Here is a 21,771-nt window from a genome sequence, read left to right as displayed (position 1 = left end):
TGCCTTTGTATACTCCTTTAATGGCACCTCTACATAATATGTGTGACGTAATGAGAAGCCGAATGGATTCAAATGCTACATAAAGGTCACTTTCCAGCTTTATATGAAAAAAAAGGAGAGGAAAAACATCGAATAACAGACATATATAATTCACGGTCACCCCTATATACAGACGATAAGTGGAAAGATAGCTGACGCGAATGTACAGCAGGTAATGCAAAATCAAAATCTGTTCAAAATTTCAGTGGTCTCAGTGACCCTTACGAAAGACTGTAAATGCAGCAACAACTCGTGTCTGGTCATTCTACGGCTACCGGACGATGGGGACACTTAGACCTTGAAAGCTTGTAGCCTTTGGTGAATAAAATCTCAGTTAGATACCATCGTGTTTCAGCGAGGTCCTGTTATACTTTGTATGAATGCACAGTACAATTGTGCAAGTAATCAGGCTTAATTCTCACAGTACTTTCCACCTGTAGATAACGTTGAGAGATGAATATGATAAGAATATTCACCACTCCATTATCATATTCAGGTAACCAAATAATGAATTCGTGATAATTCAGTAACAGTCTATAGACAGAAAGGTGAGGATGGGGTTATCCATAAATAAGACAAAACCACAAAAAAAAAAAAAAGATTTTGTAGTAACTTGACATTTCAGTCAGCCTCAAAGGCCTCGTTGGAATTGGCATTTTTCCGCTGGACCTGGACGCTGCCACTCGAGTCTTGCTTTCCCGACGGCGCCGCCTGTTCCTCCGTGATGGAGTCTCTGGTCTCGGGCAGCAGGAGGCACAGTGCTGCGGCAGCCACTGACATCACGGAGAAAAGTAACGAGGGACCCCAGGTGATGGCAGCGCCCTGTGGAGGTGTCAATGGTAAGTTGAAGAGAGTCAGCATTTTCTGTGGTGGCCTTCAGAATATGCATTACAACCTCAAAACAGTTCACCTTGTATGTTAATCATTTATTTATGTTTTTGTCTTTTCGTCTGTTAATTAATTAATGTATCTTTTTTCTTTTCTAATAACTGATTCCTTCTTTCAGTATTTCCAGCTGTCTTCTTTAACTTCTTTCAAATGAACACCATATTCTTTGGAAGCTTGAATTTCAAGTCAACGGCCCCTGTAGGCTTGTTCCATGTGAATAGGGCCTATCTTCTGAATAATACTAATAATTGAGAAACTGGAGAAGTTTCTGAGCAGCGGCAGGATTCAATAAATCACAAATAAAGATAAAAGATAAATTTAAAAAAACTGGGAAAATATTAATAGGTTAAAAAATCTACGAACTGTCCAGTGGGTTGTTACAAAAGACACTGTGTAGGGACAGAATTTTTAACAATTTTTGCCGGCATTTTGGAATCAATAATGTCCGTTATTTGAAGTTCATTTCATGACTTATCAAATTGCCTTAACATCCATCTCAAATATAAAAAAAATTTTTTAATTATTGTTGTTCAAAAAGGAGGAATATAATGAACAGAATTTCCTTCAAGCTCTAAGTCTGCTGAATGCAATACCAATCAAACTCCATTAAACAAAAATTTAATCTTTAGAAAAGATAAACCATGCCGTTATGTTGCGTTATGACTTTGTCATTCCGATTCAAGCGTCATGACAGAATAAAAAAGGTATGACTCCTTCCAGAAGGAAGGACACCCACCAGGATGTCGTTGACGTAGGGCGAAGCGATGCTCCCGACGCGGGCCATCATGCTGGACTGGCCGACCGCCAGGGTCCTGTACCGCGTCGGGAAGAGCTCCGCCGAGTACACGTACACTATGCCGAAAGCCATATTGATCGCCATCTTCCCGGTCAGGGAGAAGAACATCAGGAAGCCGTAGGATACTGTAACGTTACGATGAAAAAAAAAAAAAAAAAAGTTCACTTTCGCACCTCAGCCTAACAGACACTTTGGTGGGTCCAAAAAATAAGTAACAAAGATATCTTAGAGCTAACGGCAATTTCACAGTTTATAACCAGTGATGTGGATCTTTAATGAACAATGATTGAATCTCGATATTGTGAATTTGTTAGCATTCATCACTCAGCTGCTCAAGTTTCATTCACCTTCATCTTCCTCAGCTAATAAGATGGCGACGGCGGAGATGGAGATGCCACAGATTGCGTAACAGATCATAAGGCCGTTTCTTCTTCCCAGACGGCATATCAGGAACCACTCCGTGAAGTAGGAAGGAATTTCCACTAGACCTCCCAGGAGCATGTACAAGTAAGGATCCGTACTGAAAACAAGAAGGTAAAGTAAAGAAAACGAGAAGGTTAAAGTAAGTAAATAAAGTAAGTAAATACTAAACTGTGGAACAGTCTCTCTCTGCGGGTGTTAGGTAATTGGAACCTCGAAAGTTCAAGAAAGACGCAATGCATTACTGCTCTAAAGCAAGTCTCTTTGTCTGTTATTATTTACTTACAAGTTTATGCATTTATTTGTCAACTTTCTAATTATTTTTCTTTTCCAGAAACTGATCTCTTCTTTCTGTAGTTCCTATTCCCTTCCGTTACTTCTTTCAAATGGACACCTTGTTGTGTGGAAGCTTGAATTTCAAGTCAGTGGCCCCTTTGGTGGGCTTGTTCAGGATGAATAGGGTCTATCTTCTGAATAATAATAATAATAATAATAATAATAATAATAATAATAATAATAATAACATTCATTTTTAGGTTTGATAGGATTTTCAAACAAATCTAGGATTCTGAGAACTGCTCTGAGCTGATATTTATTTATCTGAAATGTCATGTCATGAAAATATCATCATGCATCTAATTCCTCGAGGTACAAACTAAAATGTTAAAGAGACTGAGCTCAGATTCTGTCTAGTTTGGCACTAATTTCTAGGGTGTTTGTGTTAAAGACTAAATTACATTATATTGCATCCGTAGCAAATTACCTTATTATGGAGAATGCGTAGAATGCTGCCGACGTTAATATCATTTGGAAAAATTGTAGAATCTGTTACATATATCTTTATTAATAGGGACTTTTCTTATCTGTTGAACTACACTGGCTAAGTATACCTTAGTTAGGCTTCTCTTAATTAAAAGCCTAACTAAGGTATACTTAACCAGTGTAGTTTAACAGATAAGAAAAGCCCCTATTAATGAAGATGTATGTAACAGATTCTACAATTTTTCCAGATGATATTAATGTCAGCAGTATTTCTACGCATTCTCCATAATAAGATAATTTGCTATTCGAGTATAACAAGTAAAAGATTCGCCATATGTATAACCAAACGAGTATTTGTTTGTTACACGCCACTTAATGATGATTAGCTAGTCACATTTACTTTAGCGTTAATTCACGGTCATTTATCCAATGAATGCTAATTCGCCAGTATTGGGTTACGTAACTGTGACTTCTTAATCGTTCGTCGTACAATTTGGATCACAGATTCAGGTATCACACTCCTGAGAATTGTTTCATTTACTGCCTGTGTTTGTTACCATTTTATAATGACACCTGTAAACCACAAATTAACCCGGCCTTACCTGAGGTTCCCCGAGTTGAGTGAAACGCCATAGTACACCATAGACACGGCACACCAGCAGAAGTAGTTGACGAGGATCTTCACTCTGTGTTCCTTTTTCGTCAGCAATACCACAAAATGTTTGAGGATTGAAAGTAGCCTTCTTGAGGGCTTCTCAGGTTTCGTTGCCTTTTGCTGAACAAAAGAATGAATAAAAAGTCATTTGTGATTTTCTGATTTAAATAGACTGCATCCTCATTTTGTTAACTAACTTTTTCTCGAGAAAATTCTCCCATATCCATATATGAATTGGGGTGACACAAACACATCCAGATTACATTTTTGCTCAAAAAACTGGTTGGAATAACCATTTAACTGAGAAAACATTTATTTTTTAGCAGGACTGGTTTTTCGTTTCGTGAGGACGAAATGAATCATGGAAAGAGACCCAGGAATACAAGGAGAGACCCTAATATCCATATGTCTGTAATCCTAGATACGATATAGGCCACAAAATATTCTGCATGAAAATCAGACTATATAAATGATAAAAGGAAAAATATCACGTTGTTATAAGTTTTCCGTAATGATTCAGTTATTATCTTGATATATATATATATATATATATATATATATATATATATATATATATATATATATATATATATATATATATATATATATATATATATATATATATATATATATATATATATGACTATTTATCACATCACCGTGATTCATATACAATCAGAAAGCTACAAACGTCCTTTAATATCAATTCACTCTGCCTCGGAAGTAATATATTTTCATATATGTTACCGAAGGGAATAATTATCAACTAAAAAATTCCTTCGGTAACATATATGAAAATATATTACTTCCGAGGCAGAGTGAATTGATATTAAAGGACATTTGTAGCTTTCTGATATATATATATATATATATATATATATATATATATATATATATATATATATATATATATATATATATATATATATATATATATATATATATATATATATATATATGATCAAGCTGACTAATTGCCGGCCTGTGAAAACGTAGCTTCGTGTGCAAGTGTCTTCTATGTCGACGCTGGTATTTCCCGCGGTTGGAGACAGCGGGTATCCACCTCGCTCATTCATGGCTTGCTACAAATGTCGCTTGATGTCCAATGCGCTCTACCTCGGAAATAGTGGAGGGGAATTTTAGTCGATAATTGGTAGTCTCCTGATGGACTCGAACCACTGAAGGCAATTGTCAACCACCCCAGTGAAGAATGCTTCACCACTAGAGCGAACTGGATTTTAAATGACATTTGTAGCTTAATGTTTATATATATATGTGTGTGTGTTTGTGTGTGGAAGTATGCATGTACGTAAACAGATGAATATCAGTATCCACCGACAAAATAATCACGAAAATTTCCTCCTCGAACAGTAAGTGAAAAAACGGAAAACTGAACAGCAATTGGGCGGACTTACCGATGGGGCGATTTTTTGCAAAGACTTGACGAGCGCTTCTGAAGGTGGGAGGACGCGACCGTTCACTTTGGCAGCCCTCGAGAAGATCTCGACCGCTTCCTCGTGGCGCCCCTGAGAGATGAGCCAACGTGGCGATTCCGGCAGGAACCTGAATTTTCAAAAACTGGGATGTGACTCGGTCGTGAGTTTTCATTCCAATTTGTCTTCTGACAACATTTTATTCCAGGGTATGTCTTCAAGCTGCCTGTTATTCTAGATTGTTACTTACAACCTGCTCCTATAAGAGATTATATGATTGACAGCCTTCTATAAAAGATTGACTTCCATCCTTTTCTATAAGATATTATGACTGACAGCATTCTTCTATAAAAGATTGACTTCCATCCTTTTCTATAAGATATTATGACTGACAGCATTCTTCTATAAAAGATTGACTTACAGCCTTCTTCTGTAAAAGGTTATGACTTACAACCTTCTCCTATAAAAGATTATGACTTACAACCTCCTTCTTTTAAATATTATGACAGACTGCCCTCTTCTATATAAAGGTTATGACTTACAACCTTCTTCTACAAAAGATTATTACTTGCGTCCTGCTTCTGCAAAGACTATGACTTACAGCCATCTTTTGTGAAAGATTATGACTTACCACCTTCTATAAAAGGTTGAGATTTACAACCTTCTTCTTTTAAGTATTATATGACTGACAGCCTTCTACTGTACAAGGTTACGACTTACCTCTTCTATAGAAGTGTGTGACTTACCCCCTCCATTTATAAAGACTGGGACTTGCAACATGCTTCTGTAAAAGGCTATGACTTACAGCCATCTTTTGAGATAGACTATGACTTACCACCTTCTTCTATAAAGGTTTATGACTTACAAACTTTTTCTGCGAAAGATGATGAGTAAGAGTCATCTTCTGTGAAAGGTTATGTCTTCCAAACACGTTACTCTTGAGATTCTTAGCCATTTCTAGCTATTGCTAACGACTTCCAACCACCTTTTATGCATGCTTATGTCTTCCAGACACGTATTCTAGATTGTCTTCCAACTCCGTTTTTATCATGCATTGTGTCTCCATTCTATTCGTTCTAGATCACGCCCTCTGTCCGTGTGTTGCTATTTGCAAATTCAGTGTTTTGAAGATCACAGACATTTCTCCAAACGTATGAGGTCGGCTTTCAGCGCCGAAGCATCTGAACAGCAGCTGTCAGACACTTTTCAAATGGACGAACGTGACAAGCGTACTTGAGACAGGTCTAATCCCATTCACCAAATCATGCTAAATAGAAAAGGGTCTTCGCTGCTTACCAGTAAGTCGAAAACAGAGAGATCGTGGGCAGCGAATACATGACTTGAAGCCATCTCCAGGGTCGGACGACATACGCTATGCCCGGCACGACCATGTACCCAAGGGACCAGGGCATGCCTCCGAGACTTCCAACCGAAGACCGCTGAGTCACTGAACACAATTCCATGACTGTAAAAGCAGCGAAAGAAATCTCTGGGTAGGCTTTGCGACAGTTGGCGCCTGCCTCGTCAAAGACTTGCAACCAGGGCATGTTAACATGTCTGTTCGCTTAGTTGCTTGCGCTATTCTGTTCATTTATTTTTCGACGGTATTTTTTGTTATGGTTGATGGCTTTCTAGATAGTTTTTTCTTTTTTTTAGGTGGGTCAGAATGAATTATGTGGGCATTTAGAATAATGATAATCATAATGTTAATAAATTTTTACCTCACATTACAAACGAAATTAGGATTCTGAAAGCCAGGGGCTGTGACAAATGGGTCCATGGCTTTCATTCGAGGAACCTTATAATTGCTTGTTGATTTGTATTGATAATAATATTAATAATAATAATAATAATAATAATAATAATAATAACTATAATAATAATAATAATAATAATAATAATAATAATAATAACTATAATAATAATAATAATAATAATAATAATAATAATAATAATAATAATAATAATAATAATTCTGGCAAAACCACCAATATAAGATAAACTCTGTCATTACCTGGTGGGAAATTGTGGGAAAAGGACATCATGTGTTGCAAACACCTCCCATCTGAGGTCACTTTCTGCCTACCTTGAACAAAGCACCCTGTGTAAAATCCAACGTTGAAGAAAGACACTGCAATTCTCAGGATGATGTAGAGTGTGACCCCAGGGGAAGCAGCTGCACCCAGGGAAAAGAGTAAGCACAGTACAGTGCACATCAGGATGACAGGTCGACGGCCGAACCTGGTGGGAAATTGTGGGAAATGAGGTGATGAGCAAAAGTGGAAGTAAGTGACCATGTGTTGTAAAGAACGTGTGTATATGTGTGTGTATATATATATATATATATATATATATATATATATATATATATATATATATCTTAATTTGTATCCAAGCTACACTTCTACAATTGTCACGTAAAAGGAGTATAGCATGTATATATACATATATATATATATAGTATATATACAGTATATTAATTTTTATCCAAGCTACACTTCTACAATTTTCAGGTAAAAGTTCATTTGTACACACACACACACACACACATATATATATGTGTGTGTGTGTGTGTGTGTATGTATATGTGTGTGTTTATGTAAAGTCAAGAAATACCTTCCTTTGCAGCTATATACAATAAATATTCTGTAGCTCACAATTCAGATTGCACATACTACTACCTCTGCAAAGGAAATATTTTGAGATGAACGAGAACACAGATTATTCTGGCAGAACAGCAAAAGAAAATCCAAATTCTCGAAACACACGTGAATAATACTCACTCATCCATGCAGTAGCCAAAGATCAAAGCTCCCAGAAGGATGCCGATTTGAGAAGCAGACTGCGTTGTAGAATAAATGGCTCTCCTTTCACACACTAAATCCCACTGGAGAAAGAAAGGTCCCCTATCAAATGCTTATTCCTTATAGCTCGTAGACTGATTACATTTTTTAAATATCGTAAATGCGGTCAGCGATTCTAAACGACTCATTGTCGTAACGTGGCAACCTACCGTTGAGAAATCGGACGTACCGTTGGCCTCTTGGTTACCAGTGTACGATAATGAAGATCTTAGACTTCTTGTCTGCCTCTATAGACGCTTTGCATCCAACAAAAACAATAATAATCATGATGGTAATAACAGTAATTAGGGTAATTATAATAAAGTAATTCGAAGATTTTAATTATTTGATTAGAGGCTATCTCCGTTCACACTGAAATTTCAGAACTCCTTCCCATCCTCTGTGTTTCCTTGATCCTTTAATATACCCCATTTAGGAAGATTGTCATTCAGTGAAGCTAAGTATCGTATAAGATAAATCTAAAGTCTTAGAATATAAAAGTGTAATTATGATACTTTTTTACCACCTTACCTCGGCGACAAGCGTCAGGCTGTAATGGCTGATGTTGAAGTCTCGAGACTGACAGTAAATGGGGCTTCCGTCCCCGATGGAGATCGAATCCGGGTTTTCCATGGCGGCTTCGTAGCCGAGTTCGACGGCTTTCGTGTAGTTGTAGTTGTAGAATTTGCAGTTTTTCTCGTCTGTGTCGTTGCTACGAAAAAAATAAAATTTGATTGAACATTATTAGAATAGTAAGGCTTTATGTTTATCTATCTATTTATCTATCTGTCTATCTATCTATATACATATATATATATATATATATATATATATATATATATATATATATATATATATATATTGTTACAAACGTCCTCTTGATCGTTTGTTTTTTGCTTTTTCCGTGTTTGTGTGAAGTCAACTGACGTTTCTCCCATGCCACTTCTTTATCCCTTATGGCTACCGAGGTACAAATGAGCAGGTAATTCAGCCACCTGCATCAACGCCATTTTAATGTCCTGTCAGAAGGACTTTGGAAGAAGAGCCCTTTGAGTTCAAACCCCGACATGGTGCGAACGTCCCCAAAGTAATTAAGACACCTGGCCCAATCTGATAATCTCCGCTTGCGGGATAGGTAGCGATCCCTTTTCACATTAAGAGAACCCTTTGAGACTTCACACCCTCCAACACCATTAAAACAGTCCCCAGTCAATTTCCCTGAGAATCATTATGAGGGATAATTCGCCACTTGACCTGACCCACACCTATGTCTCCACCCTTTAAGTCTCACCTCTCGAATCTAGTTAATTTTTCATTGTCCTTCTATTGCTTGAACCACCATCAGAGTTGGAGTGGTATAAAACTAGCCTCGACAGACCATTCCTTGTTAGTAAGTTCTTTGATGTCTCTCTATCACATATCCTGTCGGATAGGGACTCTGAATGAGTCCCCACTAGACGTCTCTGTGACGCTGTCACTCTGAAGAAGTTCCTACCTATCCGTCTTGGAACCCGAGCTCTGATGACTCCGTATCCCTAAACAGCTTTTTTCAATTTCTTATCTAATTCCTCTACGGTGGGGAACAATACACGATGTGCTCCATGGTTGTCCCTGCAACGGAGAATTGGCTCTGATCTACTCACGTCTTGTCCACGGGCCAAGGTAAAGTGATTGGAAGTTGTTTGTCCGGCTTCACCATTTTCCCTTTTTACTATTACGTTTTTCCACCCGTTCCCCTGTTCTCATATCCATTCCCTTTCAAATTCTCCCTCAGAGTTTCCATTGATTTCGACTGTGGTGTATTTGTTTTATAAATCTTGGAATACCAGTGTTAGTCTTGGTTTGCGTTTCGAACGACAGTGTTAAAATTCAGTGTTAATTTAGTGGTTTCAATATATTCGCTGATAAAGTTTATTGATTCGTGTTATACTTTGCCATTTTGCTTACGTATTCCAAATTAAATTCACCTGTGTCGTTTTCCCTACGTGCGTTACGACATTCCCTGCTTTGCAGATCTCGGGTTGTATGAAAATACCTGTAGCTCAACGGTGCCATCATCTTGCAAATTGCATGTGCCAGACATACAAACAATAGTCTACAGTTTTTCAGACATACAAATAATAGTCCATAATTTTTCTGACGTAAATAAAAGTCTATAATTTTTCAGACATGCTGTCATTAATCTGTAATTTTTCAGACATGCTGACAGTAGTCTATCATTTTTCTGGCATGCAGACAGTATAGTCTATAATTTTTCAGACATGCTAACAGTAGTCTATAATTTTTCAGACATGCTAACAGTAGTCTGTCATTTTTCTGGCATGGAAACAATATTCGATAGTTTTTCAGACGTACAAATAATAGTCCATAATATTGTAGACATGCAAACAAGTCTATAAATTTTTAGACATGCAAACGAGTCTATAATTTTTCAGACATGCAAACAGTAGTCTATAATTTTTCAGACGTGCAAACAATAGTCTACTATTACCTGTACCATCGGGATACAAAAGATTGCATTAATTCCTTTAATGTTTCAGTTAAAAGGCATTTGGCAGTATTCAGCAAGAGATATCTGGCAAATGTTGGCCAGGCGGCGCAGGCGCATGATGTGACATGATGACAGACTAACCGTGTGTGACAGGCAGTTAAGACTGAGCTTCCCTAGAGCAGGATCCTGTTCCTGCAGAAGGCTGCATGATATAAAACCACCGAACAAGTCGCTTGCTAATGGATACTATGCAGGCAATGCGTATCCTGGTAGCCGAGCTAAGTAATATTCCACTTAAAGGAAATTAAAATTATAACCGTTCTTTTGTATGTTTTTTTTTCTGTAACTCGGCTCACACCATTTTCTTCGGTCTGAAGAGGTTTTTATTTTAGCATTCAAAATTCGTACGCCTATATGTTTTGCGTATACAGAGTTAAAAACAAAACTATTTATTACATTTTGTTTATTTTCATAATCAAAATATAAAAAAAAATTTTGAATATTCACCTATGAATGTTTGGCTAGGCCTAATGGTCCTTTCCTGATCTGTGACAGGTAGCGAACTCCATAATTATGCAGTATTATTTTGTTGATAAGGATTTGTGTGGTATTAGATTTTCATAGTCAATAATAGCCTACATTCTTTTACAGCCATGATGCAAATATGTAACTAATCATTTCAGTGTTGAAGGGCCTCCTCGTATTGTCCATTTGACCTAATTCTGAAACCGTATGGTTGAGGACTGAATTGTTCTTTGTACTCTCCATAATGAGGTGAAACAGAAAAACAAAAATAATGCATTTCCATATGTTATTAACATCCATAATGGTTGGTAGATAATATTGATAGTGAGCAAGAGATTGAAACGTAACATTAAAAAATTTCATGTCGTAGAAAAATATTAACGAATAAAACTTCAATAAATGCTTTCGAGTGTAATTAAAGAACAACAACGTCTGAAGATAAGTCCATATATTCTCTCGAACACAATTAAAGAAAAACAACAGTGAATATTAAATTATGTTTACCCCATTTACGTATTCAATAAAAGTGGTTTCTGTACCCAGTTTCAGTTCATGAATGCTATTCATATCCTGATATTAAATTTTAGTGTATCCCCAAAAAAGCACCGTTAACTTCATTCACACACGACGTTGCCAGTTACCATTCATTCTAGGCCTATGTGACTCCCCTTAGGCCATTCATTTGCAAAAGCAATATTCGCAGTGTCCTTATCTGATATATCTGATTTCTCCTTCATATTTGTAAAAAATATTCTGTTCCAATTCAACGTTTTCTATATTAAAATGAAAATTGGCATATGTAGTATTTAGAAGTTACTGTGTGTACAATCTGGTCTACTCAACCGTCGGCGTTACAGGCGTGCCAACCGAACCTCCTACTTCTATGCATTTTACCGCCCTTTAGTCAAACGAACTTTATGTAGTTGAGGTTAAGAAGGTATGTTGGGAGACCTGTTCATAGCTAAACAAAATGAAATATTTCATAATGATTCGGACAAATACTCAAAAACTTGCGTAAAACAAGGAATTTTTTTGCAGATTTATTTTTTACTTGTTATAATTGATTCTAATTTTCATATTATAAAAAGCTTTTCTCAAACTAATTAATATATGGAATGTAAAAAAAAAAGAAATAAGATCTAAACGATACATTTCGTAAAGTGATGCAGAATATTCTAGCGCAATTGTACCAGAAAGAAAAAGGCATTTTACTTACCTGTGTATAGGAATGGCAAGATTCCGGATCTGGTCTTGCGTCCAGTTAGCACTGGTGAGTGCTGGCACGTGGCACCAGTACTCGGGGGTACTTCCCAGGAACTGGTAGGTGATTGTTTGGAAGGGGAAGATGAATGCGGCTGTTCAGAAATTCAAGTGAGAGATATTTTAATGATCTTTTGAGCTAACCAGAGCATTTCATCAAAGAGATATTTCAATTATCTTTATGAAGAAATCAGAGTATTTCATTAAATGGGATAGACTACTCTTTTTTTTTTTTTTTTCATCTTGACGACAGGAGTCAAATGGCTTGCTAAACTTTAACTTTGGAATGGATTATCAAGTTTAGGCCAAGGGCTGGAACTTATGAGGTCATTCAGCGATGAAAAGGAAATTGAGAGTAAGAAGGTTTTAAAGGTGTAACAGGAGGGGAACTCGCAGTTGCACTATGAAACAATTGTTAGGACACGGTTGAGGAAAGTAAGATGGAAGAAAGATAATATAAACGGAAGTACAGTAAAAGGGGGTTGCAGCTAGGGACCGAAAGGACGCTGCAAAGAACAGTAAGTAATGGCTGCATTGCAGTCGCGTGAGGTGAACTGATGGTATTCCCCCCCCCCCGCCAAGGGAAAGTTTAAAACAAAGTGTTTTTTTTTTTAAGAAAAATTGGTTGAGAAAGCAGAGTAAAATGTAATCAGCAATAGGTCAAAGGAGTTATTTTTTTTCTGGAAAATATCTAAGATATCAGAATTATATCACACACAACTTAAACAACAGAAAAAATTTCTTTTATTCAAATAGATACAAAAAGTGAAATGAAACTACTCTCCGTTTCATAAGAGGAATTTAATTTTTCAGATATGATAATATAAAAAAAAAATCGGAATATCAATAACTCATTGAAAGAAGTCATTTCATTCCTTTCAGCATTTACCCAAACAGCAGAGCATTAACGTGGCGACGTTCCACCGACCGACGGGATTGATTAGCTCCAGCAGATCCTCGAAGCTGGATATTCCCACGACAGCGCCGCGTTCGTCCAGTCTGAATTCACCAGGCGTCCCGTTTTTGCTCACATGCACCAATTCTTCGAGGGGGTCTCTCTCGCCTTCCGGCTCGACACCAGCGTTGCCTTGGGGACTCCCGTTCTCCATGATTTTTGTTCTTGGAAATTGGAAGACTAAAGAAAAATACAATGGCAAAAATATACATAGAGAGAGAAAGAGGTCATAATTTCTAAACACGTGACCTCACTCGCTCACACATACACACACAATACGAGTATATATATATATATATATATATATATATATATATATATATATATATATATATATATAAATTATATATATATATATATGTATATATATATATATATATATATATATATATATATTATATATATGTATATATATATACTGTAAAAGAATAATCCCCATCAGATTTCAATTATCCCCTGTCTTTAGAAGATTAAAGAAAGAACATCTTCAAGAACCCCATAATTAATAGACAAGAGAAAACAACAAAAGTCAGATTTCTAAGCGAGGCCGCAATGACATACGGAATTACAATAAATAAATAGAATAAAATAAATAAATAAATAAAAGACGAACGCTCTTGCAAATACGTCAGGCGCTCCAAGGGTTGTTGGGAGATGGAGGGAGCCAGGTAGAACCCTTCAGGTAAATAGAAGAAGGAGGAGGGGGTGGGGAGGTGGATATAAATGGAATGTGAATAATTTACCCTGTGGAGACCCGTGAATTTTAAAGTCAAGTCTCCACAGAGTGAATTTCCTTTTTATTCTTATTTTTATCTTCTGCCGGTTATTTTTTTAGATGTTAATTCATCTAAAATAGTTTTACCAGTATTTATATGTATATATATATATATATATATATATATATATATATATATATATATATATATATATATATATATAAACATAAATATATTGGTATATATATGTGTGTACGTTTTGCCTCCCTTCTAGTACATGTGGATTAAAATATTTTCCAGTATGGAGGTTGAAGAGCATAGGTTGTTAGTGTTTTTTTTTTTTTTTTTTTTTGAAAATTAAGCCGACACAGGCTCTTGCTCCTTAACAGCTCCTGAAATGTAAGAGAAGTGTATCAGAAATCCCGGGGGTCATTAGCACCAAACAAGTGACTAGAAGAAAGGAAAAAAAAAAGTCCATCAGTGAAGGTTCCTTCAGTGCCAAGAGAACAGTTCATTACTAAGTCTGTTACGGTTTTGAACTGAATACGTAAGAGGCAGACGCTTCCGTCTGTACAGTACGTGTTTCTGATTTATCCCTTCAATAATGCCAGGTATTACCTGTGGAGAGAGCATGTCAGTCTCCTTAGACCCGTTTCACAGGTATCCGAAAGGTGATCAAGTCATTTCTACCTCTCAGACGTCGACAATATCCCTCATGGAAAGTTTAATGAATCATTTTTTTCCAAACACGATGATATCCACCACCAGATGGCATCTATGTCCTTCCTGGGCTGGTCTGACCTTTAATAAGAGTTAGAAGTTGCAACATACGAGATTCGATTAATTGGAAAATATCATCATCATACATCTGGCAAACGAATCGTCAGTTGTACGAACATTCTTCGTTTTTAAACTTTAAGGGCAAAATATTACTTTCCACTCATGTTTTCACGATCCTTTATCTGCTTTAGGAGCTGATAATACCGGTCCTAAACTGCCAAAGCGTTAAGAGTACTAATAGTCCAAGTGGGTTCTGGTGAAAACCTGTGATACAGAAATACTTCCTAAATAATTCTGGTGACGTCGTATCCGGCCAACTTTCTGTGACGTGCCATGCAATTGGAGTGAGTAAAAAAACGTATTCTTTGCGTTTTACTTGTACTTTGTTCTACCCTCATTCTTTGTCTTTGGCTTTCTGATATCCTTTTAATCTTCTCCCTATTATTATTTATTATTATTATTATTATTATTATTATTATTATTATTATTATTATATGAGGAAAAAGTCGAAAAATGATTGAATACGTTATCTTTGCTGTGTCCTTCGTCTTAACTTCTTTCTGTACAAATTTCTCCCGTTTAAAGAGAAATATACATTTTCCCGCAGAGCCACTTATTGCAATGTACTGCCAACATTTTTACTCACGTTCGTGCACGTATGTATGTATGTATGTATGTATGTATGTATGTATGTATGTATGTATCTACATGAATCCTGTAGTGTAAGAATGCGTAAGAATGCGGAAAAGGAATAGGAGATATTTGGACAAATTCATGGGTTAAGAAGGGAAGCGTGGATAAGTGCATCAAATCAGAGAGGTCCTTTACAGGGGAATTATCTGCAGTATCTTACATCGTCGAAAATGTCATGATTAATTATTGCTTGAAATGTTTTATAAAATACAAACACACGCGACAAAATAGAACACATTGCTTCGAGGACTTTTAATAGAGGAAAAGGGCGAATTTATTGTTGAAAAGATTTCAATTCAAGGTACATTGATGTTGAATAAATTAATGTGATCGTTGATAAAATGCTGTGTTGACGGATAAACTTAAGTGTCAGAGGCAAGAGCTATTGTATTTAAGGACAAAAATGGATACCAAGTAATGGGGAAAGAAGACCATATGAAATAGACTTTCTTTGTGGTTGTAGAAACTGACGGGAAATCATATACGTTTACATTACATGTACATATTATGCAAGAGGGTATTCTGGTTATTACAATTACATACATATGCATATAGACACACACACACACACACACACACACACACACACACATATATATATATATATATATATATATATATATATATATATGTGTGTGTGTGTGTGTGTGTGTGTGTGTGTGTGTGTGTATAACTGAATCACGAAAATATGGAACGAGATGAATATATAAATAAAGACAAATCCACGAAGGAAAGAGAAATAATGGAGTGCTGCCAGGCCTTTCGACTTATGGTCCTTTACTTAGCTAAGTAAAGGACTATAAGTCGAAAGGCCTTGCAGCGCTCCATTGTTTCTCTTCATCGTTTATATCATTTCATTATATATATATATATTTTATATCTTTATATATATATATATATATATATATATATATATATATATATATATATATATATATATATATATATATATATATATATATATATATATATATATATAATGGCCTTTTAAATTCTCGATTTCCTCACAACTTTTTGGATACGTTTGTCACAATAATCCTTAGCCCCAGACGGGGAATGTATAAAGAAACACTACCTCTTAGTACCGTGAGAAATAAGATTCCTTTATATGTTCTTCGCTTTCTTTTAAGGATTGTAGTGATAAGCGTGTCAAAAAAAAAAAAAAAAAGGGACAAGTTGATGGTCACATTTCTTCATATTCTAATTTTGCTTGCAAGGAAGAGCAACTAGCGAAATGGAACTAATTTGAACAATAATCAAAATGTGAAAGGAAAGTCTTTGTGCCGACAGCCGAATGTCAATCTCAACGAAAAATGCAACAAAGAAAAGCTGACTCTGAGGTCACCTCGGCCTGATGGAACTACTGTAAGTAACCCGAGGTGAGTTGACCATTAGGTAAGGTAACCTAGACCTTAATAAGTTAAATGATATACCCAGAGATTTCTAAGAGCAGGCTTTCCTTGGTCTTTTATCTGAATTTAAGCAAGCTCTCTCTCTTCAAAATAATCACAGTTGGATAATCGAATAATTCATTAAAAGATTAGTTATGTGTGTGTGTGTGTGTGTGATTCTCTCGCATTCAACAGGAGGGTATAATGGAGAAGAATGAAAAGTAGTACATCTGAGAATTACGTATTAAGCTTCACTCCAACCTCCCCCCCTTCCCCAACCAACCAAACAAACATCCCCTCCCCACCCCCGCAACCCTAAGCCGGCCACGGCCAGTATTTTTTTTTTAGGGGGTGGGGCGAGGGAAGGAGTCACCATTATTGTGAGGCTTGACAGCCTTGTACTGTATGTGGTGGCTGGGATGTTTCCTGGATGATTTTCTCGTCACCTTTGTATGTATGTATACATATGTATATATATGCATACATACATATATATATGTATATATATGTGTGTATATATATATATATATATATATATATATATATATATATATATATATATATATGTGTGTGTGTGTGTGTGTTTTTTTCCTTTTCCTTTAAAATGGGTGACACGTGAAGGGTAGAGATTCTGGTTCGCAACAAGCTTTTGGGGATGACGTTGCCGGCGCCACACCTTTATCTTAGGCACAACTGCTGTTAACCATTCACCATTAAATCGACTAGTATTTATCACCCCGTGGGTCCTTGATCCAATGTCAGAAGTATTAACAATACAAATTCACATATTTGTATGCACGGTTATGTACGTACACAGTCCAGAAAACAATAAATTTCTATCAGTCAGGAATCATTGGAGAATCGGGATGTATACTTTGCTAGAAATTTATTTGTGTATTTCTTAAGGGGACTTTTCAGAAACAATTTCTGAAAGGTATTTTAAGCCAACGACAGGTTTACAGCGTACTGCAGATGATAAGAACTTTAGCGTTGAAAGTTATCTGACTTTGTTAATAGATTACTTTAAATGTATCATTTTGCTTAAAAACTCTGATTTCGTTCATTTTTCTTGCACGAATAGGATGGATATTTCATCCACATTTAGCCATTCCAACGTCCAGGTTTGGACTTCAATAGACAAATCATTTTCGTAGGCTACGATGTTGTTACCGAAAATTTCCAAGTTTGTCACATTACCAAAGAATTTCAAACCGAGTCGGAGTCCGCACCTGTTCCACATTACGCAGATCACTGCCTTCTTCGTTGTCAGAGCGCTGGATCACTGGGGAAGGCTCGAAGGCAACAATAATTTTCTTCTTTGCAACAACGGGAGCCTGCAAGCAAAATGCCAGGATGTCGAGTAACACTGAAGAAACCAACAGAAGCCCAGCAAGCAAAAGGACAGAATACCACTGAGGGAAACAACAGATGCCCGGCAAGAAAAAGGCCAGAGGATCGAGTGAAACTGGGGAAAACAACAGAAGCCTGGCAAGCGAAAAAGTCTGAATTTCCTCAAACCCAGCAAGTGAAAAGCCAGAATGTCGTCGAGTAACACTGAGGAAAACAACAGAAGCCAGGCAAGCAAAATCCAGAATGTCTAGTAATACTGAGGAAAACAACAGAAGCCTGGCAAACAAAATCCAGAATGTCTAGTAATACTGAGGAAAACAACAGAAGCCTGGCAAACAAAATCCAGAATGTCTAGTAATACTGAGGAAAACAACAGAAGCCTGGCAAACAAAATCCAGAATGTCTAGTAATACTGAGGAAAACAACAGAAGCCTGGCAAACAAAATCCAGAATGTCTAGTAATACTGAGGAAAACAACAGAAACCTGGCAAACAAATTTCAGAATGTCTAGTAATACTGAGGAAAACAACAGAAGCCTGGCAAACAAAATCCAGAATGTCTAGTAATACTGAGGAAAACAACAGAAGCCCAACAAACAAAAGCCAGAATCACGAGTAATACTGGGGAAAACAACAGAAGACTGGCAAACAAAAAGACAGAGTGCCATCAAGCAACACTGAGGAAAACAAAAGAAGCCCAACAAACAAAAGCCAGAATGTCGCCAACTAACACTGGGGAAAATACCAGAAGCCTGGCAAGCAAAGGGCTAGAATGTCAACTAACACCTGATAACACTTCCTTAATTTCGCAGTCTCGTGGCCTCTGTGCCTGGCAATGTGTACCTAATATAGTCTCATACTTCGTTATTCTTTAAGATCTCTCTCTCTCTCTCTCTCTCTCTCTCTCTCTCTCTCTCTCTCTCTCTCTCTCTCTCTCTCTCTCGTTATCCAAGTCACTAACTGAACTAAGGAATTTCAACAAAAGCATGTCTACAAAAATATAGTTTATTCTATAGCCTAAAATGGCAAACAGTTTGGAATCAAAATAGAAATGAAATGGGAATATCTACATCCCAGATTTGGGAACCCCAAAAAATAACCAAGTAAGACATAGCATAGTGCTACAACTTCCACCAAATGAGTCTTCACAACATAAGAGTCAAAATAAGTCAAACACAACCGAAGTCACGATAAGTCACATTCCCCTCCAATTATTTGACCTCTATTTCAATACATCTGCGGAAACAGGGAAAAACTTTTAAAAATAGGCACAGAGAAAAATAAATGTGGGGTATCTCCCACGTTACTACCCCAAACACACATAATAAAACAGGCAAAATCAAAATTCAGGAAATCCAATAAAAATCAAAGTGACATAGCAAATAAAAATAAATGGGGAAAAAGATATTCAAAGCATTGTAACAGTGCATGTTGAACAAAGTTATTAAAACCCATTCAGGTTTTTGAAAAATAAAGTCTCAGCTCACTTCACAGGCAGTGCACGAAGTCTTCCAGGAAAGCAGATCTTATCACGAGGGAATAAAGTCCCAAATGTTTAGCCTGTATTCAAAATGGAAAACTCACACTTCCTATGACACCCCCATGAAGAGCGAACTCGCGAATGAACGGACGCTCTACCGGAACTTGATGAGTTCCGGTGACATGGCCAGAACAACACCCAAGGTGTCTCCATGGGAAAACGAGACAGGCGACGGGCCTTCGTCAGCACTGACTCGCTGAATACGTAGGCGCTGTTTCCATTTACCTTTGCCCAGAATATCTCAAAAAAGCTTAGCTAAAAAAAAAAATGAATTACATATATTATCATTCCAAATGTTTTTTATATATATATATATATATATATATATATATATATATATATATATATATATATATATATACAGTATATGAAATTTTTATCACACCGTGTTTTATATACAATCATGAAGCTACAAATGTCGTTTAATATCCAATTCACGCTACTTCGGGAATATCCCCGATGGGGAATTATCATCGAAGGAGAATTTATAAGTGATAAATGGATCGGTACTGCCGGGTCTTGATGGCTCAGTGGATAGATCGTCGACTGGAGTTGTTGGAAGGTAACTGTGTCGAGAACTCGAGACCCGGCAGTACCGATCCATTTATCACTTATAAATTCTCCTTCGGTGATAATTCCCCATCGGGAATATTCCCGAGCTAGCGTGAATTGGATATTAAACATTTGTAGCTTCCCTGATTTATTATATATATATATATTATATATATATATATATATATATATATATATATATATATATATATATATATATATATATATATATATATATATATATATATATATAGTATATATATATACTTTTAGGCATAGTTTTTCTCTAAGACAATTTTCATTGAAAGCAATTACTTTTGTGGCATCAATGAGTTTTTGCCGGAATCTTCATATCGTCGGAGTTTTTCTGATTCTCAGGCGTCAATCTTCGGTGAAGAACACACAAACTTCTTCGTTCCATTTATTGGTTTCTGTCACGGCAGCTGTTTCTCCACTCTGTGGATCGTAAATTCAAATTGTAAACCAGTAGTCACTTGAAAATGCCACAGAGTGGAGAAACAACTGTCGTGACAGAAAACAATGAGTGGAACAAAGAAGTTTGTGCGTTCTTCACCGAAGATTGACGCCTGAGAATCAGAAAAAACTCCGACGATATGAAGATTCCGGCAAAAAACTCATTGATGCCACAAAAGCAATTGCTTTCAATGAAAATAACACACATACAACACACACACACACACACACAAACACATATATACACACACATATACACATATATATATATATATATATATATATATATATATATATATATATATATATATATATATATATATATATATATATATATATATATATATATATGTACATATATGTATATACAGCATATGTGTGTGTGTGTGTGTGCATTTGTATGATGACATTCCAGCGGTTTTTTCATGGCTGTTCAAAATCCTTTTGTGCATTTACTATCAACTGACCCTCAACAATACCACAGCGCAATGCAGTTCCAGGTACTGAAATATCAAACGATCATTTACATTTGTTTGTGCCTTTCGATCAAAATTTCTTTTCATTCGTTTCGCATCCATAAGTCGTCATCTACACATTGAATATCAATGATTGTTTCGTGAGAAGAGCTCATTCGAAAAATAGGGGAGACCTTCACAAGCACAAAGTGCACTGAAATGGAATCGAAATTCGGGGGGAAAAGTAAGTGACATCAGGAAAGCGCACTGCGCTGCTCTTGCTCACGATGCGCGAGGTCCCTTCGTCGATCGAAATCACTTTCTGAAGGCACTAAAATACGTAGGTCACTTTCTTCATTTATTAGGACAACACTGACGTACCGTGTGTTCTGTCTGTCGCTAGTAATCTCCGGGATTAAACGGAAACAGTGACTGACAGAACCGAACCGACAGTACCTGAAGAATGAGCGAGACCGAGTGCAACTCTTCACTCTCTGAGTTACCAAGTATAGCGTGGCTTCCAGTGACTAAGAAGGTCGCAAGCAAAGGATGAATGAAGGTCCTGCATACTGCATCCTTAAATCCGAAGGACTTCTCAACCCATGTGATGTCCCTTAAAAGGTGTTCTGAATGTTCAAATATATCTCGTTGCTTATTGTCAAGAATGACGATTGCTTCCTTGTCCTGTGTCTCATGTTTGTTCTTCCTAGTTTCATCAATGTCCAGGTAGTGCTTTCATTTTAAGAAAGTCAGG

At 36.5% G+C, this 21,771-nt stretch overlaps 1 protein-coding gene across 2 annotated transcripts; it reads right to left on the bottom strand.

Moving 5' to 3' along the window:
* LOC136854211 (organic cation transporter protein-like) lies at nt 1-21,551 on the bottom strand. 2 transcript variants are annotated; one of them, XM_067130534.1, is made up of 12 exons: nt 21,474-21,551; nt 13,002-13,247; nt 12,069-12,207; nt 8,368-8,548; nt 7,777-7,880; nt 7,080-7,234; nt 6,290-6,458; nt 4,976-5,123; nt 3,508-3,680; nt 2,071-2,243; nt 1,664-1,848; nt 1-861 (listed from the first exon to the last, which is right to left on the bottom strand). In XM_067130534.1, the coding sequence occupies exons 2-12, from the start codon at nt 13,219-13,221 to the stop codon at nt 661-663; spliced, it is 1,848 nt and encodes a 615-aa protein (XP_066986635.1). In that variant the 5' UTR covers nt 13,222-13,247; nt 21,474-21,551; the 3' UTR covers nt 1-660. The 2 variants fall into 2 exon arrangements, with proteins under 2 accessions (XP_066986635.1, XP_066986634.1); XM_067130533.1 differs by having other exon boundaries at nt 21,399-21,514.
* Nucleotides 21,552-21,771: the final 220 nt, after the last annotated feature.

The sequence above is a fragment of the Macrobrachium rosenbergii genome, chromosome 28 (assembly GCF_040412425.1).
Source record: "Macrobrachium rosenbergii isolate ZJJX-2024 chromosome 28, ASM4041242v1, whole genome shotgun sequence".
Classification (NCBI taxonomy): Eukaryota; Metazoa; Arthropoda; class Malacostraca; order Decapoda; family Palaemonidae; genus Macrobrachium; species Macrobrachium rosenbergii.
This window is presented reverse-complemented; position numbering and strand designations above follow the sequence as displayed.